The sequence below is a fragment of the Acipenser ruthenus genome, chromosome 27, assembly GCF_902713425.1.
Source record: "Acipenser ruthenus chromosome 27, fAciRut3.2 maternal haplotype, whole genome shotgun sequence".
Lineage (NCBI taxonomy): Eukaryota > Metazoa > Chordata > Actinopteri > Acipenseriformes > Acipenseridae > Acipenser > Acipenser ruthenus.
This window is the reverse complement of record NC_081215.1, coordinates 18,341,113-18,368,737: the sequence shown is the minus strand read 5'-3', so window position 1 is coordinate 18,368,737 and position 27,625 is coordinate 18,341,113. Positions and strand designations below refer to the sequence as shown.

At 41.7% G+C, this 27,625-nt stretch overlaps 1 protein-coding gene across 1 annotated transcript in view; it reads left to right on the top strand.

Moving 5' to 3' along the window:
• LOC117432141 (ankyrin repeat and BTB/POZ domain-containing protein 2-like) overlaps window positions 1–27,625 on the top strand; it is a 41,913-nt gene that overhangs the window by 11,067 nt on the left and 3,221 nt on the right. The window contains exons 2-14 of the mRNA XM_034053661.3: window positions 15,229–15,375; window positions 19,259–19,466; window positions 21,900–22,052; window positions 22,409–22,574; window positions 23,200–23,289; window positions 23,509–23,610; window positions 23,850–23,946; window positions 24,348–24,483; window positions 25,149–25,384; window positions 26,148–26,326; window positions 26,439–26,544; window positions 26,904–27,006; window positions 27,358–27,445. Of these exons, the coding sequence (XP_033909552.3) occupies window positions 15,229–15,375; window positions 19,259–19,466; window positions 21,900–22,052; window positions 22,409–22,574; window positions 23,200–23,289; window positions 23,509–23,610; window positions 23,850–23,946; window positions 24,348–24,483; window positions 25,149–25,384; window positions 26,148–26,326; window positions 26,439–26,544; window positions 26,904–27,006; window positions 27,358–27,445 (1,811 nt within the window). The remainder of the gene's footprint in view (window positions 1–15,228; window positions 15,376–19,258; window positions 19,467–21,899; window positions 22,053–22,408; window positions 22,575–23,199; window positions 23,290–23,508; window positions 23,611–23,849; window positions 23,947–24,347; window positions 24,484–25,148; window positions 25,385–26,147; window positions 26,327–26,438; window positions 26,545–26,903; window positions 27,007–27,357; window positions 27,446–27,625) is intronic.

Below are 27,625 nucleotides of genomic sequence, written 5' to 3'. Positions count from 1 at the left end.
CATGTCCCCAGCGAGGTCAGGGGTTAATAGTTTGAATATTTGAATAGTTTTTCTTGGTGCGCGGTTAGCTTGTTAACTTTTTTCATGTGCTCATGTTGTGATTATAAACTACGTCAGATAAAATCTTAAAATCTCCTTTGAGATTTTGCATCATTATGTACAGGATAAACGACAAGCGTCATTTTCTGGTGTTCAAACATATTTAAAATGGGTTTTATACTAATAAAGGACTCACTACAGTATAACTACTATAATATGGCACCTAAAAGCTAAACTTTGCGTAAGTAGCTTTTTTTTGTGTGTGTGGTGTTGCTGCAAATTTCAATGTCATCATCACACCAAAAGTGTATTACCAACATGCAATTTTTCTTTAGGTTACTTATAATTTTGTGTTCCGGATGTAATTATCACACTGTGTTAATATGTCATCACATCACTATAGCTGTGGTTGATCTTCCATATTCTTCTTGAGAGTACTCGATGCTGCTTCTCCTGAATGAATTCATTGAAAGTAAAGAGTGTGAAAGTGGGGTTTTGGGCTGGAAGTCATAATGGAGAAACAGCTGCCCACTCCCAGTGGCCAATGATATTGATAATTGAGCAGTATGTCACCGACCTGCTGTCTACACAGATGAAAATACAGTTTACTGCGGTGCACCATGGTAAAATAATAGCAAAGAGACATGGTAAGGCATAAGCAAGCATGGTTAAACATGTATAGTAAAGCATCTAATGGAGAAAGCATGGCAATCTGCAAAATTAAACTGCAAATCTACCATGGCAACCGTTTATTCGTAAAGCCTTGAGGAAAGAGTTTTTTAAGCTGCGTCGTCTTCAGTATATTACTATAACATCCGATCCCTTTGTGACTGTTCAAATATCACAGCTTCCCAAAAACTGTTCCCCTCAGGCAGGGCTTTAGAGGATGTGGAGGACGCAACGACAGTCCTTCCCACAGCGGTATTGTCTCAAGCACCGAGGTGTACAGTTTTTATGGGAGACTGACAGTGGGGCTGAGGAGGTACTGAAAGGGCATGGCTTTTGGTTTCTATCCAGCTCGATATTTTTCTTTGGGTACAGGGCCTGATAATAAGCTCTGGAGTGTGACGTTGCTTTCCAGTGGGGCCCTTTTGTACTGCTTGCTATTCCACAAAAACAAGTACAAATTGTAACTGGCCTTCTCTGCTCCAGTTTGGCAGTAATCGCTGTAACCTTGTGTAACTGTTGGTGGTTTTTTAATTGCTGGCTGTGTGATAATTGAAAAAGGCACAGCGTAGTGTAATATACTGTATTTGTATTTATAACTTGCCGTGAGAAAACTGTTACCTTCAGTGCACATTGGGGGAAAAATATAAGGAGAGCGATTAAGAAATTCATAACATAACCTTACTGTATAGAGCTGTCAACTGCAGCATTTTGGACACAGTAACTTGGAATCCAATGCCATGCAGAGTCGGATATGTGGGTTGAAATTAAAAAAAAATTGCTATGGCTATTTTAAGGGGTAATTTGTGGATAACAGATTAGCATTTAATACAATTCAGTTTGATTCCCCAATGCAGTAAAATGCTCTAAAAAAAAGCATAAAAAATAGAAGTAAATGAAAAACTTAGCATTTTACTTTGTTTTTTTATTGTACGTTTAAACTAGTTCTAGAGGGCTAAGTTACTGCGTTTTAAAAGGTAACAAAATCCTCTTTGACAGGACACTCCAGTTCAAGAAAGCAAGACATCCTGGCTACACTACGTCAGCACCCCAGCAGTGTGTGATTGATGTTGTTTGGAGGGTGTCAGGTTTATTTATTTATTTACTTAATCAGTCCCGGGATGAATTGCAGTATATATATATAGTCATTACCCCAGCACTGTGATGGATGGTGCTCTTAGTGTTTTTAATTTTATTTATTATTTTAATTCATTTTATATATTTAGACATTTTCATAATGGTGTGAGCAGCTTGCTGTATTGTGACTGATGTGTTAACCTGGAGACGAACTCTTTATCTATCAGCACGTGACTAAAATACCTGACAGATGCCTTTACTATTTTAGTAAATGGTCAATTCCAACCTTTTAAACAATGTAAATTAATTAAACCATTTGCAGATGACATAATCAACCACACTAGAAGCGCAATATGCTGTGGCATTTCTTTACACTGTATTGCCACTGAAGATCACTTGGTAAAACAGAACGCTACATGTTTGTTTATTAAACAGCTAATATTATATTGTATCAATATGGGCTTATAATAGGGGTGTGCGGATACTCGTGGATAAGCACATTTCCCTCTCATCCAGGGTGCTAACATTGCTCTACTGCCATACAATGAAAATATGTTGCAAAACTAGCAAGTGCAACTGATTCATCAAGTAAACGTGACCTTTCCTTAAACCCAACTCAAGCGCTGCCGCTGTGGGAACTGGGATAGTTATTTCTTTGTTGAGTTTAACCAGAGGCGACACCTTGGCCAGTATTACAATCCCACAATACACTGCAAAGATGACACATTTCTAAAGAGAGTGAAAGAAAAAGATTGAATATCAAAAGGATAAAATAAATTATTGATTGTAATACATATATATGCTTTAGTTAGTTTGATCAGGACAGGTTCTATATTAAATAACACAGCCAGATTGGTACTGATTGAAACACACTAATTGTGCAAACAAGGCAGACCGAGGGACGGCACTGTTTTGTGTTGAGTAATTAACATGTTTTATTCCATTTAATTCATACCAAACGGCTTCAGATTTCTCTAAGTTAATTACTCTGAAAATACAAGTTTCGGCACATCCCTAATTTATATGCTAACAACCGTCTTAGTTATGTGTATATATAATATGTTTAAGCCAGCAGGTATCCTCTGCTAAACAGATTCTGAATCCCAGTGAGATGTTTAACCTGTATAAAATATATCAAGGATTAATCATTTTTACAGCTATTGGCACAGGACTATGATCATGTCATACGAGAAAGTTTTCCATTTCTGTAGGATATAAAAACAACTTTGAGGTTTCAGTTTTACAGACCCGCTCTAGTGACGGTGGAATAGTGGCATCTGCTGTCTGGATTTCTGAAAAAATATCCTTGTATCTACTGAGTAAATCAAATCAATTTAAGAATAGTTACTTACTGTACAGTAGTCTTTTATCTAGATAGATGCAGCTATGGGGGAATTAAAATGAGTGTAGCAATAAGACTCTGAACTATTATAAACAGCATACAAGTGTAAAAGAAAGGTGTATTAATCCCTTATGAAGGTTCCCCATAGTAAAAGTACAGCAACGTGTAATAATGCACAGTGAAAGCACAGTAAGCATAGGAAAGCATTGTAAAGAATAGCAAGGTATGGTAAAGCATATTAACAAACATGGCAAACCAGGATAAACTAGGGTAAATGCATAGTATAACCATGGGAAAAGTGCAAAATTACAGTGGTAAACTTTTATAAAGGATTCAAACGGGGAACTATTTATTAGATTAAAGTCACTGAGTGAGTTCCGGGGGACTGGCAGCAGAGTGTAACATTTCAGACAGCTGCGTGTTTGATCTGCAGCCTGGGTCTTCTCTCTCCTTTGAATCCCCTCTTCAAAAGAACCAACCTGGAGCTGACCTTGTGAAGACAGGGAGCACCTGTCGCTGGGGGAGGGGATGAGAATGGTCTTCAAGCATGTATTTATTACACACTGGGAGCACTGTATTAAGAACTGTGGAGCAAGATAAGAGTACCGCAATAAAACAGCAGCCACTTAACTCTCTCAACAAAGTAACTTTGTAAAAAGACAACCGTACTATAGCTAATTAAATAGTCTTAGTGTCTTATTTGAAAGTAAGTTATAAGGAAATGTAGGTGCATACCCAGGCCCGGACTGGTTAACTGGTCATTTGTGTTGAGTGGAGTTATTTTTCAACAGTCAAACCTCTAAGCTGTGGTGTTTGAACAGTCACGAAGGGATCAGATGTTATAGTAGTTTAAAACCTGCCGTTCTGACTGGAGTAATTTTATTTTTTTGGAGATCTCTTTAAAATGTTGAAAGAATTAAGATAAATTAAATTAGAAGCCCTGACTTTGTAAGCATAATGAAAGGGTAGAAATTGAAACAGGGTCACATTTAATGCTGTACTGTAAAATCCATAGCAAAACGAGGGTGTTTGTTCATAAAAAGGGGATAAGGATTGTAAGTACTGCACATCTACTGTAGTGCACTGACATGCTAGGATTGTTCTTTTTAATATTTCTTGATGTATTGAATAATGTTGGAAATATGTTTATAACTTGCCAAGAAAAACATTGAATTGCTAACAACAGACAAAAAGGCTTTGACAAATAGTATTATAAAGAATTACATCAAAGTTGCTGGAATTGACTTTTGAAATTGTACTGTAATAGCTCAGCATCTGTTGTTCTGTACATACTTGTAGTGTTCCATTTATTGGTACAGATGGTTTAAGACAGTTTAAAGCGACCGTGCAAGCCTTTGTAATATAGAGTTGCTATGAAAGTGGTGAAAACTAGTTTCGTGCTTGTGTACTGAGTAAAGGAAGCAGACTCTGCAGCTTATGCAGCAGCCTCCATGTATTGCATGTTGGTGTTGTACAGTTATATACACTCTGAAGGGACATGACTATGCTGGGTTCATGCATTGCTCTTGTGCTGAAAGCCCCATCTGTGATCAGTATCCCGATGCAGGCACACACATGGGGACAGTGACAGGAAGCCTCTGATCTCTTCTGGCTTCCGGATCGGTTGCTTGTGCCTGATTTAGAAACCAAATTGCCTCCTGCTTTAATTGAAATACATGAGAAGCTATAGCGATAAGAACAAGTGGTTCCTGTCTGCTGTGTCTCTGTGCCATTAAAACATGTGTCTAATGTGTGTGCCTGTCCACAGGCATTCTGCGGGCTCTGTAATTCTCACAGCCATTAGGAAAAGTTGAACTCAGCACTAATTTCATTCGAAGCTTGTAATAGAAAATGCCTGATGTGTCTGGGATGGACTAAGAGAGGAGCATAAATAAATGACATGGTTTGCAGGATTCACATTTTTAAATCAATTGGAACTATTTAAGATTATTATTATTTATATTGAGATGCATATCTCGCTCCAATTTATACTGAAGATCATCAGCAAGATGATCAACAAAATAACCCCAAAAATTGTAGTTTTAGTATAATTTGCACAATACAGTACAGCACTTGTAGAGTTCTATATATTATAAGGCTTTTGGAGAGAAAAAAAAAAAACTGACACCAAAGGATGTCCGACTGATTGTATTTTTCATGCTTCTGGTTTATGGAGGGGTTGATAAGAACTGGAACACCTATGTTTGAACAGACATGCAGGCAAAAGCGGGTAAAAAAAATCAGAAGTGAATCCATAGTTATCTTTACAAAAAGGGGAATTCAGACAATTGTTTTACAAAACAAACGTATTTGCAATAGCAAGCTGACATGCTTGCGCATTCATTTTCAGTCCGGGTTATGTAATGAGTCCTATGATGGTGTCAGTTAGTGAGCGCCCAGCAGTCTGCTGAAGAGAAGAGGTATGGAGAGGTTAGGCTAGGCCAGCTGGGGACATGCACTCAATGCTGGGTCCAGCTGATGAGCAGTGTCTAATCTGTGGAGAGTGAGAGCTGGGAGCTGTGTGTGTGTGTGAGTCACTGCCTCGGCAGTGCTGACTGAAGACTCTGCTTCTCACAATGAGGGGATCGTTCCCAGGGGAGGAGTCAGGTTGTGTTACTGGAGACTTCAAAGACCGCATGTCCCCCCTCCCCTTTAATAACACAGGCATTCGGAAAGAACTTCTGAAGTCTGGCATGGCCTGAGTCTGCCTTGGAATATCATTAGTTGAAATAGTGACACACACACGTTCCACTAGAAAGGAGGCTGGGGCTTTTCACTGATGCATACCTTTTACCAGGCCAGATGAACAGTCATACAGTAGCTAGGAGTAGCACTCTATATCTATCTGTCATTCAAACACTCAATCATGAAATCTGAGTAAAACTAAAGAAACGTAGCCCAGTAGACAAGCTTTTGACAAGGCGTCTTTATCAATAGCTTACTGTGTCAGTCCATCCATCTATAAATGTAAAATAGTCACCTGACTTCAATCATAAACATAAATTCTTAAGTAGACAGACACCTAATGATGTTCCTATTTCACTGACTGTTTAAGATTCTTCTTGCATATAGAGTGATCCTGTTCTTCCTTTGATTGATTAGCAGTTGAAACAGTGCACACTGGGAGTACAGTTATTATTCAGAGTATTCCATTTAGATGCATTTTAAATTCTGGTTGCGTAATATATATGATGTCTATGTGTGTTTGTGCATGCAAGACTATTTGTGAAAAATAGTCTACCTTGAGTATAAAAAAGTCACTTTCCATTTTAAATTCTGCATCTCCTGAGCTAGTCTAGAACAGACAGCTTTGTTCCATCTTCTCCCTCTCTAATTAGGCCCATCTAAGCTTTTAATTATATCCAGTTATTCAATTCTGACACTTTAACCTTTCAAACAAGCTCAGTGCACTTTTGCAGGAATTAGAGAATTGTCTGCCATGACTGTCTGCTAATCTGAGCATCTTTAGAATTATACCGTATCCACCTAATGCACTTCTTGGATGTCTTTTCCTCTTCTTTAAATATTTTATTACTATCGTATTAGGAAACCCATCCATAACTTGAAATGATATTTAAATAATATTAAAAGAAGATAACAACATATGAAGAAAAATTAAGGAGAAAATAAAAAGAGCGTTTAAGTGAAGCAACAATCAACAAGATTCAGTAATGCTGGTTTTAAAAAAGGAAAATCGCATGACTGAGCTTTTAAGTTTAAGGGTGAACAATTGAAAGCTACGGTAGCCTCCCGATCCACCTCCCCACACTGGGGGTGAGAGATCTCACACTGGAGGCGTGTTGGCTTTAAAACCATCAACATCTATAGAACTCCCCCCGCAGCTACTGTTTACATGGATGTAACATTCCTCGAGCAAAAGTAAAGGACCATGAGACAAGGCATCTGGAGAAATGTGCTTTGGGCAAATAGCCCTCTATTCAAGGTTGTGAACAAACAGGTTGACCAGAAAGGATCTGTTTGTACAGCAGTGCACAATATAACTAGCTGTCCTAGTTTTATGTTTTATCTTGTTTGGACACTATGTAACAGGTTTGTTTAGTGGCATGGTCATACAGGTTCAGGTCTCCTGTGATGTTTAATGGTCAAGCCGACCTCCCAGAGTTCCCTTTGTAAGCTGGCTGAATCTTCAATACTCCATCCTGGTATTTACGTAGCGATGCCGCAGGTATGCCATATTGCAAATGTGTACGCTAACTTCAGTAAGCTGAAATGTACCGTTTAAACGTAAACATTTACTGATTGTGGTTTAAGATCTAAGTTAGCATATTTTAATTTGACAGCTATAACATCTTCTTATGCCTTCTAATTGTTACAATCCAGTTTTTCTCCCCCGATTTAGTCTTCAGCACAAATAATTATGTAAAAAGAAATTCAGTAGCTTTTGTTCTCAGTCTAATAAAAAAAAAAATGCATGGTCCCTGATTGGCCAGTAAAAATGGAAATAAAAAATGTGTTTCTGGTTGGAGTCCTCTTTTTTAAAAACAGTATTGCTTTAAAAAAAATGTATTGGAGACCACTATATTTGACCTTTTCCACTTCGAGTAGGAAATGTATTTACCAGCAAGATTTCTCTGAGAGTTGGATCTCTGCACAGGCTTTGGCATGGTAATAACAGCTCCTGCTAAAAAGGCTTCTGTTTTTTTATAGGAGAGGCAGATGGATTTCAAACCAATATACCAGACTTTCTCTAAAGTCCTTTCTATTTTTTTTCCATTCTGGTATCTGAATGAATCCTCTGGGCCACTAAGCAACCCTACTGCAACGGAATAGATTGCTCCCTTTAAGTTCAGTCATCTAGGGCACACAGACTGCATCTTTGCCTCTCTTGGTCAGAGATAACAAAACTATATTTTAATCAAACTAGCGTAAGATACTGCAGTGTTTACCGAACCTCTAACCTAAAGGTCTTGAAGTTGATTTCACGAGTGGTCAGGGTTTGCTGTGAGATGTCCTTGGAGGTGCGGAACAGTCTGCAACACCACAAGGACAAAACATACGCAAACATCTGTGCATACGTCTAATGGTTTATAAAAAGACAGCTGCATGAACGCAATGATGCACTTTAGTATACGAGAGACTTTAAACTCGTTAGACATCCTACATGAGGGAGAGTCTTGTGAGGTTTTGGAAAACACACTTTAAGATAGATGGGAAGAAGCTGCATCTTATTTAAAGGAATAATCTTAAAATCACAAGAACAGTACTACTGTTATCAGGGAAACGGCTTCCTGTTCAGGGAGGCACATTACTCTGCACTCCCTTTTCTCTTCCTCTCCCTTCCTCGTCCTGTAAAGCCCAGTTAATAGACTCTGGTAAATTGGCGTGTCAAGTTCAATGTTTATGAGTGGCATTACAGGCACTGGGAGGTAGCAGCACAGAGGGATCAGTGAGCCTTAGCAAAGGTTAGTTTGAAGGAAAGTGCAAGCACAAAAAGCTCATTCAGTGAAAGGATGACCCTTTGGGACGCTAAGGGGGGTGGGGGAGGGGGGGTGAGGAGAGGAGAGCACTCTGACTGATTGAGCGGGCGGTTGAGGCAGATTTTAAAGTAGTGAGATGCAGGATTCCTCCATAAAGGGTGCCATTATAAGAATCACTGTACCTTTATGTTAAGACGGTGTTGTTTTAGAGTGCATTGATATCAAACACAGGTACTCTTGGGAAGAGTGGGTGAGTGCTACAGTATGAATAGGTAGTATTAAGAACTTGCACGCATCTCTGCGGCACGCTAGTGTAGTCCTCTTTAGGGAATAACAGTTTGCAATGAGATAACAGTTTAAAACTCTTTGCTTTGTCTTTGTCTGTGGGGATTTCTGGTTTTCATCATTGCATGTTTATTGTTAACCAGGAAAAATGTACTGAATGAAAGCTTTCTTTCTGGACTATAAGCCTCTGTGTACAGGAGTATTGGCACAAGTGGATGTGACCAAGCCAAGAGCTGTCTTTGAATGTTTTTTAAGTGGCTTAAAAAAACAGGGCATGTAACCCATACACAGTACATTTGCTGTACTTTTGAGTTTTTTATTCACTGCTTTACTGTTGATATATTTCATAAGAAAACTGTTTCTGATTAGAGCAACCTTGGTTTATTTGTCCTGTCTTGAGTCCAGTAAGTTTTAGTTCCCTGAGTTTATACATCGTTCCGCGGAGGTCTGTTCTGAATTCCATGACGTGGCTGGAGAGCATGACTGCATGTGATCAAGCCAGCGTAGTAATTGAGGAAACACTTATATTATCATTGTATATTTAATTTAATAGATTGTAGTCAGATCGAGACCCTAACTCTTCCTATACCCTGCTTGTACAGGAAGGTGTTAGCAGGATCTGGCTTGTGTGCGGCAGTGAAAGACAGGGCTGCTAGGTGTTATCTTTACCCATGAAACCCGGGCTTCTCACAACACGGCTGTGGTCTAAACAAGCGCCCCATTGAGTCCTGTGAAAGAGGGTGGGAGAGGCTGGAGCAGGTGGCTTTTGCTCTAAACAGGCAAGTCTGGAGATTGTGGTGGTAGGAAAGGTCAGAGTTGTGGAATGTCAAAAACATTCCAGGGATTACAGAGTAGGGATTAGCATATTGAGAGTTATCGGCACGCTTTTTTTATATATTTATTTTTAATAAGCCCAAAATAGGAAAAGTACACAAAGTGGCCACCGGAACAGCAGAAAAGTTATTTTTACATTATCAATCTCTGTTTCTAAATAGGTTTGCATGGCACAATTCAGAAGCATTCGCCTTTAATCTCATAATGTGAAGTATTCCAGATTACATGTCAGCAATCTTAACTTCATGCCACTCAGTGACCTTGTAGATGATGACTGAGCTATGAGCGTGCTTCCTTTCCTCTTGAACATCAGCTTTTCATTCATGCTCACACTCTTCAGAAGCCGACACCACAGCACACTGTCAGATAACGTAGTGGCTCATCCAACTGTAAAGCAGTTTCACCCATTCCAGGTTTTAGTAAGAGGTTGATTAACCACAGTATATAGGTAACAAGCTCAGGGAGGGCCTTAGTAAAACCAGGAATAAATCAAACCGCTATGCAATGGGAGTCTTATTTCCATCCCTGTACTGAAAGCCGTTTCAAACCCCCACCTAAATAAAAAATGCACAATCAAGCGGCGTACATGCTAAAGGTATGCATTACTAAGTTAAACAACATAAAAACACAAACTGTGCTATTTAGCACATGATTGTGTAGATGTGAGCGTTTATCCCAGCAATAATTATACAGCATTTCATTTAAATACTGTAGAAGTGTAGGAGCACAAATAAAAGTTTGCATAAAAATATGTTTCGACTTTTATTTTACACAACCATAGAATGAGGGTGGAGTACACACAGCGGTGTCAAATGGATTCTGCCAGTTATGCTTACTAAAACACATTCATATGCCTTTCTACACGCAATCGAAGCCTACGTAGTTAAAGCCACTTAAAATGTATTTGAGGTAACTGTAGCGGCGTAATCTCCCTGCCTGGCTTCTTGACCTTGGTAAATTAGTTTCAGATGGTGTAGGAGGTGCGGGCAGGAGCCTTGCCTGGAACGGAGAGGACGATGGCTCACTCTCTCTGTGTGTGTGTGTGTGTGTGTGTGTGTGTGTGTGTCTGTCTGTCTGTCTGTCTCTCTCTCTCTCTCTCTCTCTCTCTCTCTCTGTGTGTGTGTGTGTGTCTGTCTCTCTCTCTCTCTCTGTGTGTCTGTCTGTCTCTCTCTCTCTCTCTCTCTCTCTCTCTCTCTCTCTCTCTCTCTCTCTCTCTCTCTCTCTCTCTCCTATCAGCTGCTGTGGTTTCTCAGCACACCAAAGTGCGTCAGACCTCCACTTTCAAGAGCCACGACCTAGAGCCCAATGCCAGAGACACTGGGATAGATTTACTAAGGTTTGGACATTTCATTATGTAGCAAGCAAACAACCTGGTCATGTTACAGAACTAGCATCTTTTTTTTTTCATTTTTCCTTGTAGGAAATGCTTCGTAAATCCAGTCCATAGGAAAAAAATAATAATAATAAAAAAATATATATATATATAGTTTTTAACTTGCTTAATGCTGCTCGTACACTGATATGTTGCAGAAAGAATGCTGTTAATTAATTCACAGCACTAAAGACCCTCTTAGTCATACTGGAATTTGGTCAGAGTGCAGTCCATGGGGAGCTGTATGAACAGTATTTTACAGTTTTTTTTAATGCATTCTTGTACGGTACTCTATGGTTTTCCAGCATGATATATCCACTGAATTGGCGATTTTATTCCATTACATCGGTTTTATTCCTCTTTGCCTCTAAACATACTTACAAATGAGACCCTAGTATATTCAAGGGTGTCCTCTCCTCATTTTAGGTGTAGGGAAATTGAAATACTGAAGAATTCGCCAGAAAAGGGTAATTCAGCAAGATTAAACAAACAGAATATGCAGCCTGATAAAGTAGGAGATACAGAAGTCTTAACTGAGGAAGAATGTCAGTAGTATTAAACTTACATTGAGGAGATGTGTATACTGAACTGGATGGTGGAGCAAAGCAGCTTGTAATTATCTTGTTTGCAACGACTGTGTGAAAGAAAGAAAATAACAATTTTTCCAACAGACTTCTGGGATTTTGAGGGAGGTTCAGTTCAGTGAAGCTAATTAACTAGGGCTATTTTGTGTTTGTTTATTTGTCTACTTGATTCAGCAAGGCAGTGGCTCCAGTTTGGTTAGCCTATGACTAAGCATACTCGAAGTAAGCAACTGCTATGGCAAAAACGTGGTCTTCTTTTAACAAAAACCTACCTCCTTCAGTTCGAACACATCTTTCAAGACAGTTTGAAGAAGACAGCATTGGTTGAAACGTTTGTTTATCAATACGTGGTTCTTTTAGTATTATTACTATTGCAAATGTGCTAAAGGAGTAGAAGGCACTGTGAAGTAACAGTTAAAGGAAGGCTCAAGGCTCATTCCTGCGTCATCAGAAAGCTCTCAAAGTCAATGTGTTATTAATTGTAGCAGTGTGTTTTCAGTTTGCTGCATTGCTGTTAAAGGAGCCAGCCTGAGCGTTCTGGTAAATACAGTGAATCGGGATTCGTTTACATGGAGAGAGTCATGCTAGTTGAATTACTGGTTTCAGTAAAAAAAAAAAAAATACTAATATTAGTAATACTTACTGCACTCCTATCATCTTGTCCAAGTGTAGGACAGCTGGTGTAAGAACTGCAAGAACAAACAAATGGCCGCTGTACATGCAGCAGTACCCCTTTAAGTGATAATAATTAGGCTCTCTATTAAGGTCATTTATCTTGGAGCTCATAATAGAGGTATTTCATCACTCAACCGTATGTAAAATCAGTTTAACTATGTCTGCATCCGCAGCTATAAAAACACTCAATAGTGCTGGTGATAGTGTCTGAGCTGCAGTGCTGAGGAAGGCATCAGAACTGCACTCTCCACTCGTACTCCAACCCCCTGAGACACAATCACATTCCTACCAGCACTGCCAACGGACAGCATTCAGATACTTCCCATTACTGTATCGATCTACGCCAAGGCCCACCAATGATCTTTCTGTACTCTGTCTTTTACAGGAAAGGGGTGGAGACCAATTATTCTTTTCTAAGCTTGATTTCAGTACAATATTTGCAGCAGCACCTATCTGAGGATTCCTGTTGATGGTAAAAAAATACTCATATTTACGGTAACAACTAGGAACATTTGCAAAAACAAGAACACTAAAAAAATTATTTGCAAAAGACTTCCAAAACATGAATTCTCCTATTCGAATGTGGATAAACAGTTTTCGTATCCTTTTGTGTCCCTCAATGCGTGAGGTCTATCTTCAATTAACCTCCTTGCCTTGCATGCCTCTTCTAATGGCCTTCAACCCTACAGACCAGGACTACCTGCTTGTACACAGCAATCTGACCCCCCTTCAAGGAGACCAGGCCTGGCTTCTGATTATCATTTCCAAACCGTTGTGCTCCCAAAGGTTTAAAACCCCATTCTCCTGCCCTCTTATTAACCACTTTGAGAAGTTTCTCAAGGAACTATATTGTTGTCCTCCATTTTGGATGCCCCTATTATGCCACATTTCTGTCTGCACCGTGAAAGCTTCTGTAACTTAATCTCATCTTGTTCCAATATCAAACTGGGTCAAAGATTAACTGTATGTGTTTTTGAATATCCTTCCATATATTTCCCTCAGCCAGCCTCTCTTGTGTTCTTTTCATCTGGCACTTATTAGGTAGCTTTTACCATCACTTCGTATTGATGGGGTCAAGTTCTTCCAGCCTGCAATCCAAACTGTGCCTGGAAGAAAGCTAATTGATCTCGATCTGCTGCTGATGGAAATTAACAAGTCTGGTTTCAAATCGCTTTCAAGTCAGTCCCAGTGGCCAATGGAAATGTGGTTTTGTAATTTCTTTAGTGGACAGAGTTAGATTCAGTTAGAACTTCAATGAACACTTTCTCTGGATAAATAATGGACTTCAGTCTCCAGTTAAATACTCCAGGCTTCACGATCATAATAAAATCATTGGCTTATTATGAAGTCCTTTTTTATGTGTGGGGGCTGAGGCAAACTCATTTCATGTGTGATGTATTTGTAAAATGCGCTGAAATTCAGCTGTGGTTTATCCAGGCGGGGTATAGGCTGATCAGATCAACCCTGAAGCAGCGTTCCTTCCCTTTGAAAACCTTGGGCAGAGCTTTAATTGGGGATGACCTTCACAGATCTGCTTAGAAGGCTAATGAACGGAAAATCGCCACTGTATTCCCCGGATCAATTGACGGCTGAGGAAATGCCAGTCTGCTCCCAGAGAGACTGTCATTATCCTGGGTACTGTAGCACAGTCTGCTCCCAGAGAGACTGTCATTATCTTGAGTACAGTAGCACACATCTCGGTGGCTGGGATTAGCCAGGCCGGCTTCACTTCGCTGGAGTCTAATTGTCCCTTGAGACTAAATACTGCGAAACTCAGCTCACTCCTTTTATATTTTGAATTATTTCACCAGGAAACACTTTCTCAAACTTTTTGGAGACTGACCTGTCCAAGAGTAACACAGTGTGTTGTCTCAGGTGTCTTTTTGTATCCGATATTTGGCATCTTTGTTGCTGCCTGTCTGTGTGATACACCTCTTTTACATTGAGAGATATGCTGGGCATACAGCCATTACAAAAGAGATTTACTGTGGCTGGAAATATTCCACATCAGCTCTTGTAATAAGCTTTGTAATGTTTTATACTCTGCCCTTATTTTAATCCAGACACCGAAACAAAACAGCAAAACTTAATTTGAAAAACAGCCACAGCAGGATGTATAAAGACACTGCATAAAGAGTCTTTTCTAATTTAGTAATATTTACTTGAGGTTTCAACAGAAAAGGGTGGTGAGTTCCATTATTAAGGGTTCAGCAAAAAGGAGGCTTCCCGTAATTCTTGTCTGCATTTAGGAGCCACAGAACGCCTATCTGACAATCACAGGGAGTTACAGCCTTAATTATAACAAAAGACTTGAGTGAAATATGGGCACTTTGAGGTAGAAGCAGATTGACTGTAATTATTTTTTATTGTTGATAGCTGAAAGCTCAGTATGTGTGCCATTGATCTTTCACTTACATCAGCTCTAAACAATTTGGTGCATTTTGGGATTGGCTGCTGGCATTGCGTTTTATTTACCAAAATAAAAACATGGTGCAATGTTTTATAAATACACCCAAACAGAACTTTACAACAGCGGGTTGTTAACTTTTGCCATAGCACTATCCACAGCAAAGGCCTGCCATTTAAGTCACTAATAGCTTAAATCAAAGTGGGCTATCTGTTTTTGCTATATAGGTGAAACCCAGAACGTAACAATAGGAGAATACTTGATGCTTCAAAATGGGAAACTGTTTAAGGCTACTGCTGAATCAAGAAGTGAAAATTGTCTTGTAAAAAGGTGCAATTAAACAAAATGAAAAGCATTTCGGTATAGTTGGAAATCTTTTTCATAATAATTAAGACTTTTATGTATTCTAACATTGCTATAAACATTTTTTTTGGTATATTATATATAGTAAAATCCCTGATCTCCCCCTTACCTGCTGTAACATCCTGCTGCTGTTCTTGTCTCTCTAGGCGTGCTGTCCCTGCCTGCACACTTCAGCCCCTACACAGAGGGCTCTTCAAGCCCAGACAGCCGCGAGGACGCCTACGCTCAGCTGGAGCTGCGCACCCTGGAGCAGGCTCTCCTCGCCACCTGCGTGGGCAGCATCTCTGAGCTCAGTGAGTCTGCGCACAGACAGACGGGCACACCAACAGACAGGCAGACAGACAGACACACGGACAGGCAGACAGGCATAGAATACAATAATGAAAAAACCCTGTAAAATAAAACCACTGCTTTGATATTTTTTACACTTGTTAAGCCTAGAGATTTAAACAAAAATATCAGTGTTGTTGCAATTTGTCTGTACAGTACATGTTTCTACTAAATAATATCTGTTGACTAAAACAGCCAAATGCAAAAGTAATGGAAGAAAATTAAATCTTAGTTGAGGTCCCAAACCGTTGTGAAACTGGATAAATAGTAAACTGGGTGAAGCTGCAAAACAAGCAAAAGGGATGCTTGATAGTAATTTGAGGAAGACCATGTTTACCAAGCACCTGGATTCAAAGGGGCCTTGTAGCCTACAGCTTGGAGTCTGAGTGTAAATATCTGGAAGATCCTTTAATTAGATGCTCCTGTGAGCAGGTCAGTTTGTTTTTAATTAAGGTAGCTTCATTTACTGTGCATGTATTGGAATTAGATTACGTCGTTGCTGCATTCTATCGGCATATTGATTTAATTCAAGTGTAAGGGCCTTATCCATGGAATGTGTATCACAGCAAAGGGCTATAATAAACCAGCATACTAAACAAGAACTTTGCATATATTTTGGGGGGTTTGGCAGCTGGCCTGAGTTCCAGCTTAAATTTTTTCCTCACATAAATCTTAATGACATTTTAAATTAGAAGACCCATACATCTCAGTCGCTTGTTGATTTAATACATTTCGAAAAACCTGCATGAGCTGTAGTTCTGCTCAAACATCATTTAAACATGATTTGCCACTAACAACAGCCTGCGGAAAATAATAAATACAAAAGTTGAATGTCTCTTAATAGTTTTTTATTCATTCTACATTGTGTCTAGATGTATAATATATTTGTATGTGTGATGCAGTAACACCATATTCAGCTTATTTGTCAGAGTTAAAAAAAACAATGTGTGTAATTATGGTATGTCCCATTCTCTTGGCTGCACAAATTCAGTCCGGTTTTATACTTTCATTTTGGTTTTCAACCTGTTCAATGTTAAAAACAGCTGATAAAAAAACAAAAAAAACCAACCCCAATCATAACCGACTTGCATCCCTAATGAACAGTACTTAATGCAAGACCAGTTTATTACATATGCTATGAGAGCTGTATGTTAGGAAGCAAGCTCTGGATTTTCTATTTTCTCTTATTGAAGTGTTGAACATGCACCTTTATTCAAGCTAAATATCCCATATTAAGATTGTAATTTTAAATACATTTTAAGAGTAAAAATATAAGACAGGGTTTAATTACAGGAACAGTGGTTACTACCCTTACTACCAGCTAGAATCAACCCAGAGACGAGAGGCTCCGTGCCCCCTTACTACCAGCTAGAATCAACCCAGAGATGAGAGGCTGCGCGCCCCCTTACTACCAGCTAGAATCAACCCAGAGACGAGAGGATGCACGCCCCCTTACTACCAGCTAGAATCAACCCAGAGATGAGAGACAGCACACCCTTACTACCAGCTAGAATCAACGCAGAGACAAGAGGCTCCGTGCCCCCTTACTACCAGCTAGAATCAACCCAGAGATGAGAGGCTGCGCGCCCCCTTACTACCAGCTAGAATCAACCCAGAGATGAGAGGCTGCGCGCCCCCTTACTACCAGCTAGAATCAACCCAGAGACGAGAGGCTGCGCGCCCCCTTACTACGAGCTAGGCTCAACCCAGAGACGAGATGCTGCGTGCCCCCTTACTACCAGCTAGAATCAACCCAGAGACGAGAGGCTGCGTGCCCCCTTACTACCAGCTAGAATCAACCCAGAGACGAGAGGCTGCGTGCCCCCTTACTACCAGCTAGAATCAACCCAGAGACGAGAGGCTGCGCGCTCGCTTACTACCAGCTAGAACCAACCCAGAGACGAGAGGCTGCGCGCCCCCTTACTACCAGCTAGAATCAACACAGAGACGAGATGCTACGCGCCCCCTTACTACCAGCTATAATCAACCCAGAGACGAGAGGCTGCGTGCCCCCTTACTATCAGCTAGAATCAACCCAGAGACGAGAGGCTGCGTGCCCACTTACTACCAGCTAGAATCAACCAAGAGACGAGATGCTGCGCGCCCCCTTACTACCAGCTAGAACCAACCCAGAGACGAGAGGCTGCGCGCCCCCTTACTACCAGCTAGAATCAACACAGAGACGAGATGCTACGCGCCCCCTTACTACCAGCTATAATCAACCCAGAGACAAGAGGCTGGGCGCCCCCTTACTACCAGCTAGAATCAACCCAGAGATGAGAGACTGCGCGCCCTTACTACAGGCTAGAATCAACCCAGAGATGAGAGGCTGCGCGCCCCCTTACTACCAGCTAGAATCAACCCAGAGACAAGAGGCTGCGCGCCCCCTTACTACCAGCTAGAATCAACCCAGAGACGAGAGGCTGCGCGCCCCCTTACTACCAGCTAGAATCAACCCAGAGACGAGAGGCTGCTCGCCCCCTTACTACCAGCTAGAATCAACCCAGAGACGAGAGGCTGGGCGCCCCCTTACTACCAGCTAGAATCAACCCAGAGACAAGAGACTGCGCGCCCTTACTACCAGCTAGAATCAACCCAGAGACGAGAGGCTGCGCGCCCTTACTACCAGCTAGAATCAACCCAGAGACAAGAGGCTGGGCGCCCCCTTACTACCAGCTAGAATCAACCCAGAGACAAGAGACTGCGCGCCCTTACTACCAGCTAGAATCAACCCAGAGACGAGATGCTGCGCGCCCTTACTACCAGCTAGAATCAACCCAGAGACGAGAGGCTGCGCGCCCCCTTACTACGAGCTAGGCTCAACCCAGAGACGAGATGCTCCGCGCCCCCTTACTACCAGCTAGAATCAACCCAGAGATGAGAGGCTGCGCGCCCCCTTACTACCAGCTAGAACCAACCCAGAGACGAGAGGCTGCGCGCCCCCTTACTACCAGCTAGAATCAACCCAGAGACGAGAGGCTGCGCGCCCCCTTACTACCAGCTAGAATCAACCCAGAGACTCTTTAGCAGCTCACAGCGGTTTGTTTACTTTCCAACCCATACCACGAGAGGGGAGAACTTTTCCTTTCGGGTTGGCTTAACACTCCTGTTCTTGTACCCCCGCACAAGGGAGTGTTTATAAACCAGCTTTATTTTCTACCCCAGCACTCCTCCTTCTTATCCCAGCTTGTGGCATTGGCAAGCCTCACAGGACGTGTGAGTCAATGGGTTCCCTCATTCACTTTCCAGGCCTAAGGTTTTTTTGGCAGCGATAATGAGGTGGGTCGGGGGTCGGGGGTCGGGGGTCGTTGGTCGGGGGGGGGGATTTGAATTCCAGACTCATCTCGGAGCACCTGAGTTTTGGAGCAGAGCTGGTTATTGGATCCATTGCTCTAGCACCGGTGAAGTGCCTCGTGGAAGACTTTACTGGACACAGAGAGGCCCTTTAGAATCCCTCCATTGATGTGAAGGGAGTTTAAAAAGACACAGAGACTCTCTTCTCTCCGCTATTTTAAGCTATTTGGTTAAAAATTAACCGTAAAGTAATTGGTTTCAGTGTGAATGAAGTCTCCCACCCCCTCCTCCTGACTGACCACCTCATTTAGACTGATCTAAATGACTGACTGATAAATTGTTAAGTTGACCAAAATACGTTTTGTCTTGCTATCCCTATTCAAAACCACTGTATATGAAAGAAACACAATTTTTTTTTTTCTTTGTTGTTGTTAGTATAACAATATCCCAGCATTTGAGAAGGTACTTTTCGCCAAGACCGCTCTCCACTCTGCCTCTGTGTTTCTGGGATGTGGGTGTTGACTCTCCCGTTGGTGTCTCCTTGTCTCTCAGGTGACCTTGTCTCCCGGGCGATGCACCACATGCAGAGGCTGAGTGCGGTGCGACCTGGCCTGAGCCCGGCTCGACACTGTCGTCAGCAGCCTGTGTCCTGGTCCCCCGACGCCCTGCACACCCTCTACTACTTCCTGCGCAGCCCCCAGATGGAGTCCATGGAGAACCCCAACCTCGACCCCCCCAGAATGGCCCTCAACAAGGAGAGGTACAGCAAACCCTGCAAAGGGAGAGGCTGATGAGAATGATGAACCAGAGTCCTGTTATTGCAAACCCACACTTTAAGGCCTACAGACCTAGTCTTCCGTAGCTTCAGAATCTCTGAGGTAAAACCATGAGAAACAAAAATACCAGATTTTCTAAGCTTTTGCACTGCTCTTTAATGACCTTAAAATGTAGATTATTGTTACAAAGCTGGTAAAGTCTTTCAAACAGTCTCAAGTTGTTTGCTTAATACCTATTCAACTGATCAAACCAGAAACTAGCTCATCATTTTAATTAATCATATACAGTATGAACCTTCCTGAGTTTTTTCATATTTTTACTGACAGAAACAAATACATAAAAGAGATTCCCCTACACTACTTGATGTTTGATTTTCATAACTTTTGGCCCTAAATTGTTTATGTTGGTATTTAGATCTGTCAGCATACACAATACACCCCCTGAATTATATTGTTGTTTTTGGTTCTAGTTTTATACAAATTAAAAATGGTTTCTTCTCCTTTCAAAAGCAGTTAAATACAGGAGCAAACACTTGGAATATCTACCTCAAAAGCAGACAAACCTTTTGGCTAATGCCGCCTTTTTTACCTGATTCTATAGTCACGCTGTGCTGTAAATTCCTCTGTTTAGAGCCTGAAACAGTGAATAGCAGTGTCTGGCAGTATTGCTGCAGACTGACCACCAGCAGGAACCCCAGTGACTGAGTTAGCCTGGGGCACAGTAAAGGCTAATATGCCTATTGACCCCTGGGGAATAATCAAGAGGTAGTTAAAGGAAGCAGCTTTGCAGGGGTGTACACTGCCGTGACACAACCAGATGCCTAGGGCTAGGCATGGATTAGATTGCTGCACCTCTACAGACTAATTACACTGTAGTGCTGTTATTCCTTTGCAAATAGGGCTCCTTTTCCTGCATTCTGAATGCATTCTTTTGGTGTCCTTTTTAAGGATAATTTCATCATATAGCACAGAAAGCTGGCCTAAAATATATGATTCAACTTTTAAAAAATGTTCATTGTTAACATCAAATAAACAGGAAATAAAAAACAGCCCGGAACAAAAATATACGAGCTGGCTCTAATTTAAAGGCGGCTCTTTTGATGTTTTTATGGGAGGCTGTGCTAACAATTATTAGTCTGTATTGTTTTCCAGTCTCTGTCACCCCCCAACCCTCTCTGCTTTCTCTGAAAGTATGACATGGAGAAATAAATCTGCACCTTTCATTTTCCCAGGAAACGACACTCCTATCTGATTAGCGAAACAATCCATTCTCTTTTAAAACTGAATAGTTACAGTGGGGTTAAGGGGAGTAAGAGGACAAGCTGCAATCGATAACAAAGACAGATTGGAATTCACTTCCTATGAGAGATAACTCGGTTACATTCTAATAACAGGCTTAAATGAAACCTGTGGCCTCTCCATTAACCAGGCTTGGAAAACAATGTGGCACAGAGGTTAGAGATCAGGGAACTGGGCAGCTGTGTGGCCTAGTGCTAAGAGACTGGGAGGCTCACTTGTCTTACTTATTAGTGAGACAAGGTGCACTGTTAGTTAGTAGCTCTCTGAAGACAGACTATTTTTGTTCAGCTCTCATTGCCTTTCCTGCCACACATGTTCACCAGCTTGAGATAAGCTGAGAATATGTGATAGCTTTCATTGTGTCTCCATTCCCTTGTTTAAAGGACAGTCAGGAGCTTTTGGTCCCTCGTACTGCAGGAAACCATGAGAGCACAGCCACATTTGTTTTAAAATTACTGCCAGCATATTTCTAACAACTTTGGCAGAAGTATGTTGTATGTTGACAACTGCATTATCAGCTCCTGAAATTTAAGTTGCAATCTAACAAGGATGAAAAGGTCCATTGATAGCTCATTAAGGAAGCTACATCTTGTTCTGAGGTCCCAAGTACAGCTGTTGTTTTAGACACTATCATCCTGCCAACTCACAACTTGTGAGGTTATTGCTTTTGCTAAGCTCCCACACACCTCTGTCCCACAGATGCCTACAGATAATGCTTAGCAGAGGCATTCTTGTTTACAGCTGCACTTGGTCATGGTTTTAATGTTAACTGTCCAATAATTAACAGGAATTACTGGTAATCATCAGTCATTTTCTCTTTGTTCCCTGTATCTATTAATAATCTTTAAAAAAAATGAGTACTATTATAAAAAATAATAATAATATCTTAAGCCTTTCCTTTTGAGTCTGCCTGCCTAGACTGCTTTAAGCTGTGATTTTGTAATGCGTACTGCCTCCACTGAGAGTTAACTTGAGTTCCCCAAAACTATTGCACTTGTAACCAGAGACAAATTTGATGCCTAACCCAGCGAGTCGCTTTGCCTCCCAGTGCTAATTTAATTAGCCCCTCTCTTTCTGTCCCGCACTGTGTTATTTGATTTCCTCACCTCTCCCCGCAGGCCTTTTCTCCTGCTGCCTCCACTGATGGAGTGGATGCGCGTGGCCCTCGTGCACGCAGAGCACCGGCGCAGCCTCCTGCTGGACAGCGATGACGTCAGGCAGACCGCGCGGCTGCTGCTTCCCGGGCTGGACTGTGAGCCCCGACAGCTTAAGTACGAACGGGGGGGTGGGGGGGTGGGGTGGAAATACTATTACTGTTTATTTTATTAGGTACAGCTCTGATAAACATGTGGGGTATTTTATGCAGCATTATCATTACACTTCATTTGCCGCATGATCAGGTATTTTTTCAAAACCAGTGTAAGAAAAACAGCTCCATTTTTAAAATTGAAATCTAGGGTTAGTGCTGAAAGAATTATTATTATTATGGTGGCATGCGCTTCTCCCTCAACTCCCCTCCAGTCCGGACCTGACCCGACACCCCCCTCTATCTCTCCCCTTGTCCTGACCCGACACCCCCCTCTTTCTCCCCCTGTCCTCACTAAACACCCCCCCCCCCTCTCCCCAGGCCTGAGTGCTGCTTCACCTCCTTCAGACGCCTCGACGCCAAGGCAGCAACGGACAAGTTCCAGCAGGACCTGGGCTTCCGCATGCTCAACAGTGGGAGGACCGACCTGATCAACCAGGCTATCGAGATGTTGGGGCCCGATGGGGTCAATACAATGGACGACCAGGTAGGGTTCAGTGGGTATTACAGTGATAGGTGTGGAGGATCTATGTGGAGGATCTAGACAAAGGAAATGCCTGGGACATGGAGCATGCTGTTGTGTGTAGATGGGCAATCCCTCCCATGAAGAACCGATTTGTGTAATACTTTATTTTAAATGTCAGTAAGTACTCATTATGTACTTATGTAAGTACCAGAAAAAGGATAGTACTATGGTACTTGTATGCAAGTTCTATGAAGTACTGTAGGCTAACTGGCAGGATCATGTGGGTTATGCAAATAGCAGGCTTCACATTTATTATTTTATATACATGAGCTGTGCTTTTTGTATCAAAGGCTGCACAAATTATTGATCTTTCATTAGGAGCAAAAGTGTTTCACCTTTAACTTCCCTGAAGGAATTGCAGGCAGTAATCATTGATGAAGGGTCATTTATCCCTCCAGAACAATTTAAACGCATTGCTTTACCAAAATTTAAAACCTTTTTTTTGTGAGGTTTGAAAGTGCTTGAGCTTGAGCTGGCCTCCAGTTATAGTACAGTGTGTGATATACTGGGAGCAGAAGCTGTGCCATGTGAAGCTGCTGGCATATTGTACAATAACAGTAACCTCCCTGCTCCTGTGTGTCTGCAGGGAATGACCCCGCTGATGTACGCCAGTTCATCTGGAGATGAAGCTTTAGTGCAGATGCTGATTGATGCTGGAGCAAACCTAGACATTGCCGTAAGTACTCATCAGCAATTCAACCTTAATGGACTTGAGTAAAACCACTTAGGAACTCAGTAACAGATTTGTATATGAATATACTACAGAACAGAACTGAATTGTATATTTACTTAGGGTTTTGTGGTAAACCCTACATTTAGAGACCACTGCTGAAGTGTGCTGCACTGCACTCGTATGGAAGTGCCTGCACTGTGAATTGTATTGTGTCTATGGCAGGTACCTGGTTTCTCTCAGAAGCACCCCTCGGTTCACCCGGACAGCCGACACTGGGTATCCCTGACCTTCGCAGTCCTGCACGGACACATCTCTGTGGTTCAGGTAAACAAACTGTGTGAAGAAAATACCTCTTTACCAACAGCACTCTCTAGTGGAGAAGGACAAAGAGAACAACCTATAGAGAAAACTGCAGTTTAATGCAAACAGCTGCTGATACGAGTTAGATTGTTACAGTAAAGTAAGCTTCACCTTCTATAATTATAATAACAGATTGTAATGTTACTAAGGCAAATGATTCCCAAGAAACAAAATTGAAGGGAATTTCTTTTTTCCATGCTCAGCTCCTGCTAGATGCTGGGGCCAATGTGGAAGGTTTGGCCATTAGCAATGGGGAGGACAGCAATGCAGAAACCCCACTCCAGATGGCTTCTGCAGCAGGTGGGTACCCCGTCATCTCCTGTTACACCCCACACACCCCTCTCAGAAACTCCAGCAATGACAAGCAGTGGTTCGAAGCTGGTCAGAGCAGGTGTGCAGGATTTCAGCTGCTTCATGTTAGTTCAAGAGATTGCAATGCTCGTTATGCTGTTTGTATACATCCTATGTATGGATGATTGTTTGTTTTTTTGAAAGCTTGCCTTCAAAGGCCTTGAAAGACTTATTGTATTGATCTATTGTATTCGACTTCATAACTGTGGTGGGGAAGGGAGGGGGTGGAGCAAACATGAAGCATAGTTGCAGATTGTTAGAAGCCCCCAAGACCCTACCCTGATAACGCAAAGTGAATTCCACAGCTATTCAGCGTCTTAAAGAGGGTCTTGTATTTTCTTCCTCCTCAGGGAACTACGAGCTGGTGAGTCTGCTGCTGTCTCGTGGTGCAGATGCCTTGTTCAGAGTTCACGACACCAGGGCTCTGACATCATCACTTTACGAGGACATGAATTGTTTTAGTCACGCTGCTGCCCATGGACACAGGTAACCAAGTCCAGCCCTGACTGCTCGTCTACTGAAACCACCCTCGTGGCTGTGTCAGAAACAGTATACGTAAAGTGTTTTAGACACAGTAGAATACCATAATACTTACTTTTCACTGATCTGTAGTACTTTCAGCTTGTTACATTGACCTGTTTCCTAGATAATGCCTCTTCCCAGGAAAATGGTTTTGGAAATAAAAGTGGAGCATACAGCTATGACCAAAAGTTTTGCATCACCCTATAGAATTAATAAATTTTGCTTCATAAAGTCGAATGAAACCTGCTGAATAATGTTACCTTAATATATAGAATTACATACCGCTTTGACATTTTGAAAACCAACATGAAATGCTGTACAACTATTATGCCTTCCAGTAGACTTTTGCAATATCATTTTGTAGTTTCTTGATTACATGATGTTAAATAATAGATATTTTCATTTGGTTGTTTTATTTTTTAAATTATGTCTCAATCCTGCAATTCTAAAACTTTTGGCCATAGCTGTAGGTAACAGGATTCTGTGGTTAAAACAAATCCAGTGGGACTTGTTTGTCCTCTTACTTTCTCAATGTGACCTCCATCCATGGCTAAAACAGTGTTAACCAGCTGCCGGAAACGCTATCGTAACCCTGTATTGACCCCTGGCTTCTGTGCCTGTCCCGGCAGGAATGTCCTGAGGAAGCTGCTGTCCCAGCCCCAGCAGGGCAAGGGGGACGTGCTGTCTCTGGAGGAGATGCTGGCAGAGGGGGTGGAGGGGAAGCAGGCCCCAGTGTGCCGGCCGGTCAGCCCCAGTGAGGGACAGATCAAGCTGTGCAAGGCCCGCATGAAGGCCCTGCAGGAAGCCACCTACTACAGTGCTGAGCACGGCTACCTGGACGTCACCATGGAGCTGCACGCGCTCGGTAGGTCCGCAAAGCGATTATTTGATTAGTCAGATTGAGCTCTCCACAGGTGAGGGTCATTGGTATTGATTGAACTCATTTAACATGCCAAACGAAACAAGTGAAGAAACAGCTGCTTGGGTTTGTGTGGATTGCTTGTTCTCCAGTCTAAGAAAAGCATCACAAATCCAAGCAGATGTTTAATTTTGGTAAATTAGCCCAATCAACACCAATGACCCTCACTTATTTGTGAGCCCCCATGATAGTCCTGTGGAGGGCTCAATCTGATCATTTTGTGCAGCACTAGCAGCCACAACTGCACCCATGTGCTTGCAGTGATCTGCAAGCCTTTCTTAATGCGCACTGGTATCATAATGGTATCCTAGTGCTTTATCCCCTATGTATAGAGTAGGTATAAATACACACAATTCTCATTATTTAGCTTTATCTCAGGACCCACGTGGGTATTGGAATCAAGGTCATGATGATCTACCTTTTCACAGTACTGACACCTATCGAGGAGTCAATGCATGGGCATTTGATTGGAGATGCTGTGGATGCAGGTTATCAGGACCTACGTTTCCATGCTTCTTATAGACACACAAAATGTTATTGATACCATTTGTAAAGGAATATGTACATTGTGTTGGCTGTCTGTCTGCTTCCCAAGACTTGGAGGGCAATGCATATTGCATAAGTTTGTGAGAGTAGTCTTGTGTAGCACAGCAGCGGTTTGTGCTGGCTGGTATCCAAGCAGAGTGTCAGTGACTGTGTATTATGACAGGGCTCCCCTGGAAGCTCCACGCGTGGATCGAGTCCCTGCGCTCCTCCCACCTGCAGTGTCGGGGCCCTGTCACCCTCACCCTCCTGCGGGAGTTCACTGCCATCAAGGAGGATGACTACTGCGAGGAGCTGGTCAGCGAGGGCCTGCCTCTCATGTTCTCCATCCTCCGGAGCAGTAAGGTACCCCCCAATAATCTCTGATAAAACCCATTATTCCTAGGTCTTCTAAAAGAATTGAACTAGGTTACACAGTTGTATCATTTTTTTTTTTTTTTTGCCTCCTCCTGAACAGAATGATGCAATTAATCAACAGCTGGCTTCCATCTTTAGTCAGTGCTATGGCAAAGGTCCTCTGCCTACGATTCCTGAAATCAAGAAAACGCTTCCAGCGCAATTAGGTACATTTTCCTTTTTTGTTCTTGCATGATTTGGGATGGGGGGGTTACTTTATTCATGGGGTGTGTCCAGGTGGCATGGTGACTGTTTCAAACCCCAGCTGAATAGATTATCTAGCAATGTGTGCATTCCACCTGTGCACTGTGTGGAAGTATGGACTTTAAATTCCGAATTTAACTTCATTGGATTGCTTCCTGAATAAAAAATCAAAAAACAGTGCCACTGTCTTTCCCTTTTAAGGAAATGTAGAAAATGAAGTATAGCACCAGGAAACAACTACACTTTCAATAGACTGTGTTTCTGATTTGAGAGTCAGAGCCGTTAGGACTGATATCTGATTATTTGGATTTCCTTTTCCTAGACAACCATTTCCTGAATAACGCGGAAATGTCGGATGTAACGTTCTTGATAGAAGGGAAGCCATTTTATGCCCACAAGGTCCTTCTGATCACTGCCTCCGACAAGTAAGCAGATCTCTCCAGCAATGTCTATTTATTAATGTGGAAAATACATCATTCCAGAAATATGCAATATAAACAAGAATTACACATTTAATAAAAATACAGCAGTCAAGTCCAAAAAGCAATTAAACACACATTTTTTTCATTTAAATGTGTATTTATTTAACCAGATAAAAACATTGATATCAAAGATCTAATTTACAAAGCAATAATACTCTGCATATTATAGATAATACAAAACGTATATGCATACAATGTTTAAACAACTAAAAATAACGATATACATGCTGAATATACATCAAGGTTTGCTATAATAAAAGGGTATATAAATCTGATTTCATTCATCTGTTCCAGGTTTAAAGCACTGGTTGGCAATTCTGAAGATAAACAGGGCCGCAGCAAGAGCATAGAAATCAGCAACATGAAGTACAAGATCTTCCAGGTATAGTACATCCTCCTGGGGGCCTACATGCGTAAAACCCTTCACCCACCTTCATCTGTTTCCAATACTAACAGCATTGCCCCCTGCGTATTGGCAACAGTCTGTTTGCAATTCAGCAGACTGCTCTTAAAAAAAGCACTGTAACTAACTGGAAACAGTTGTTAATCTGTATTTAGATGC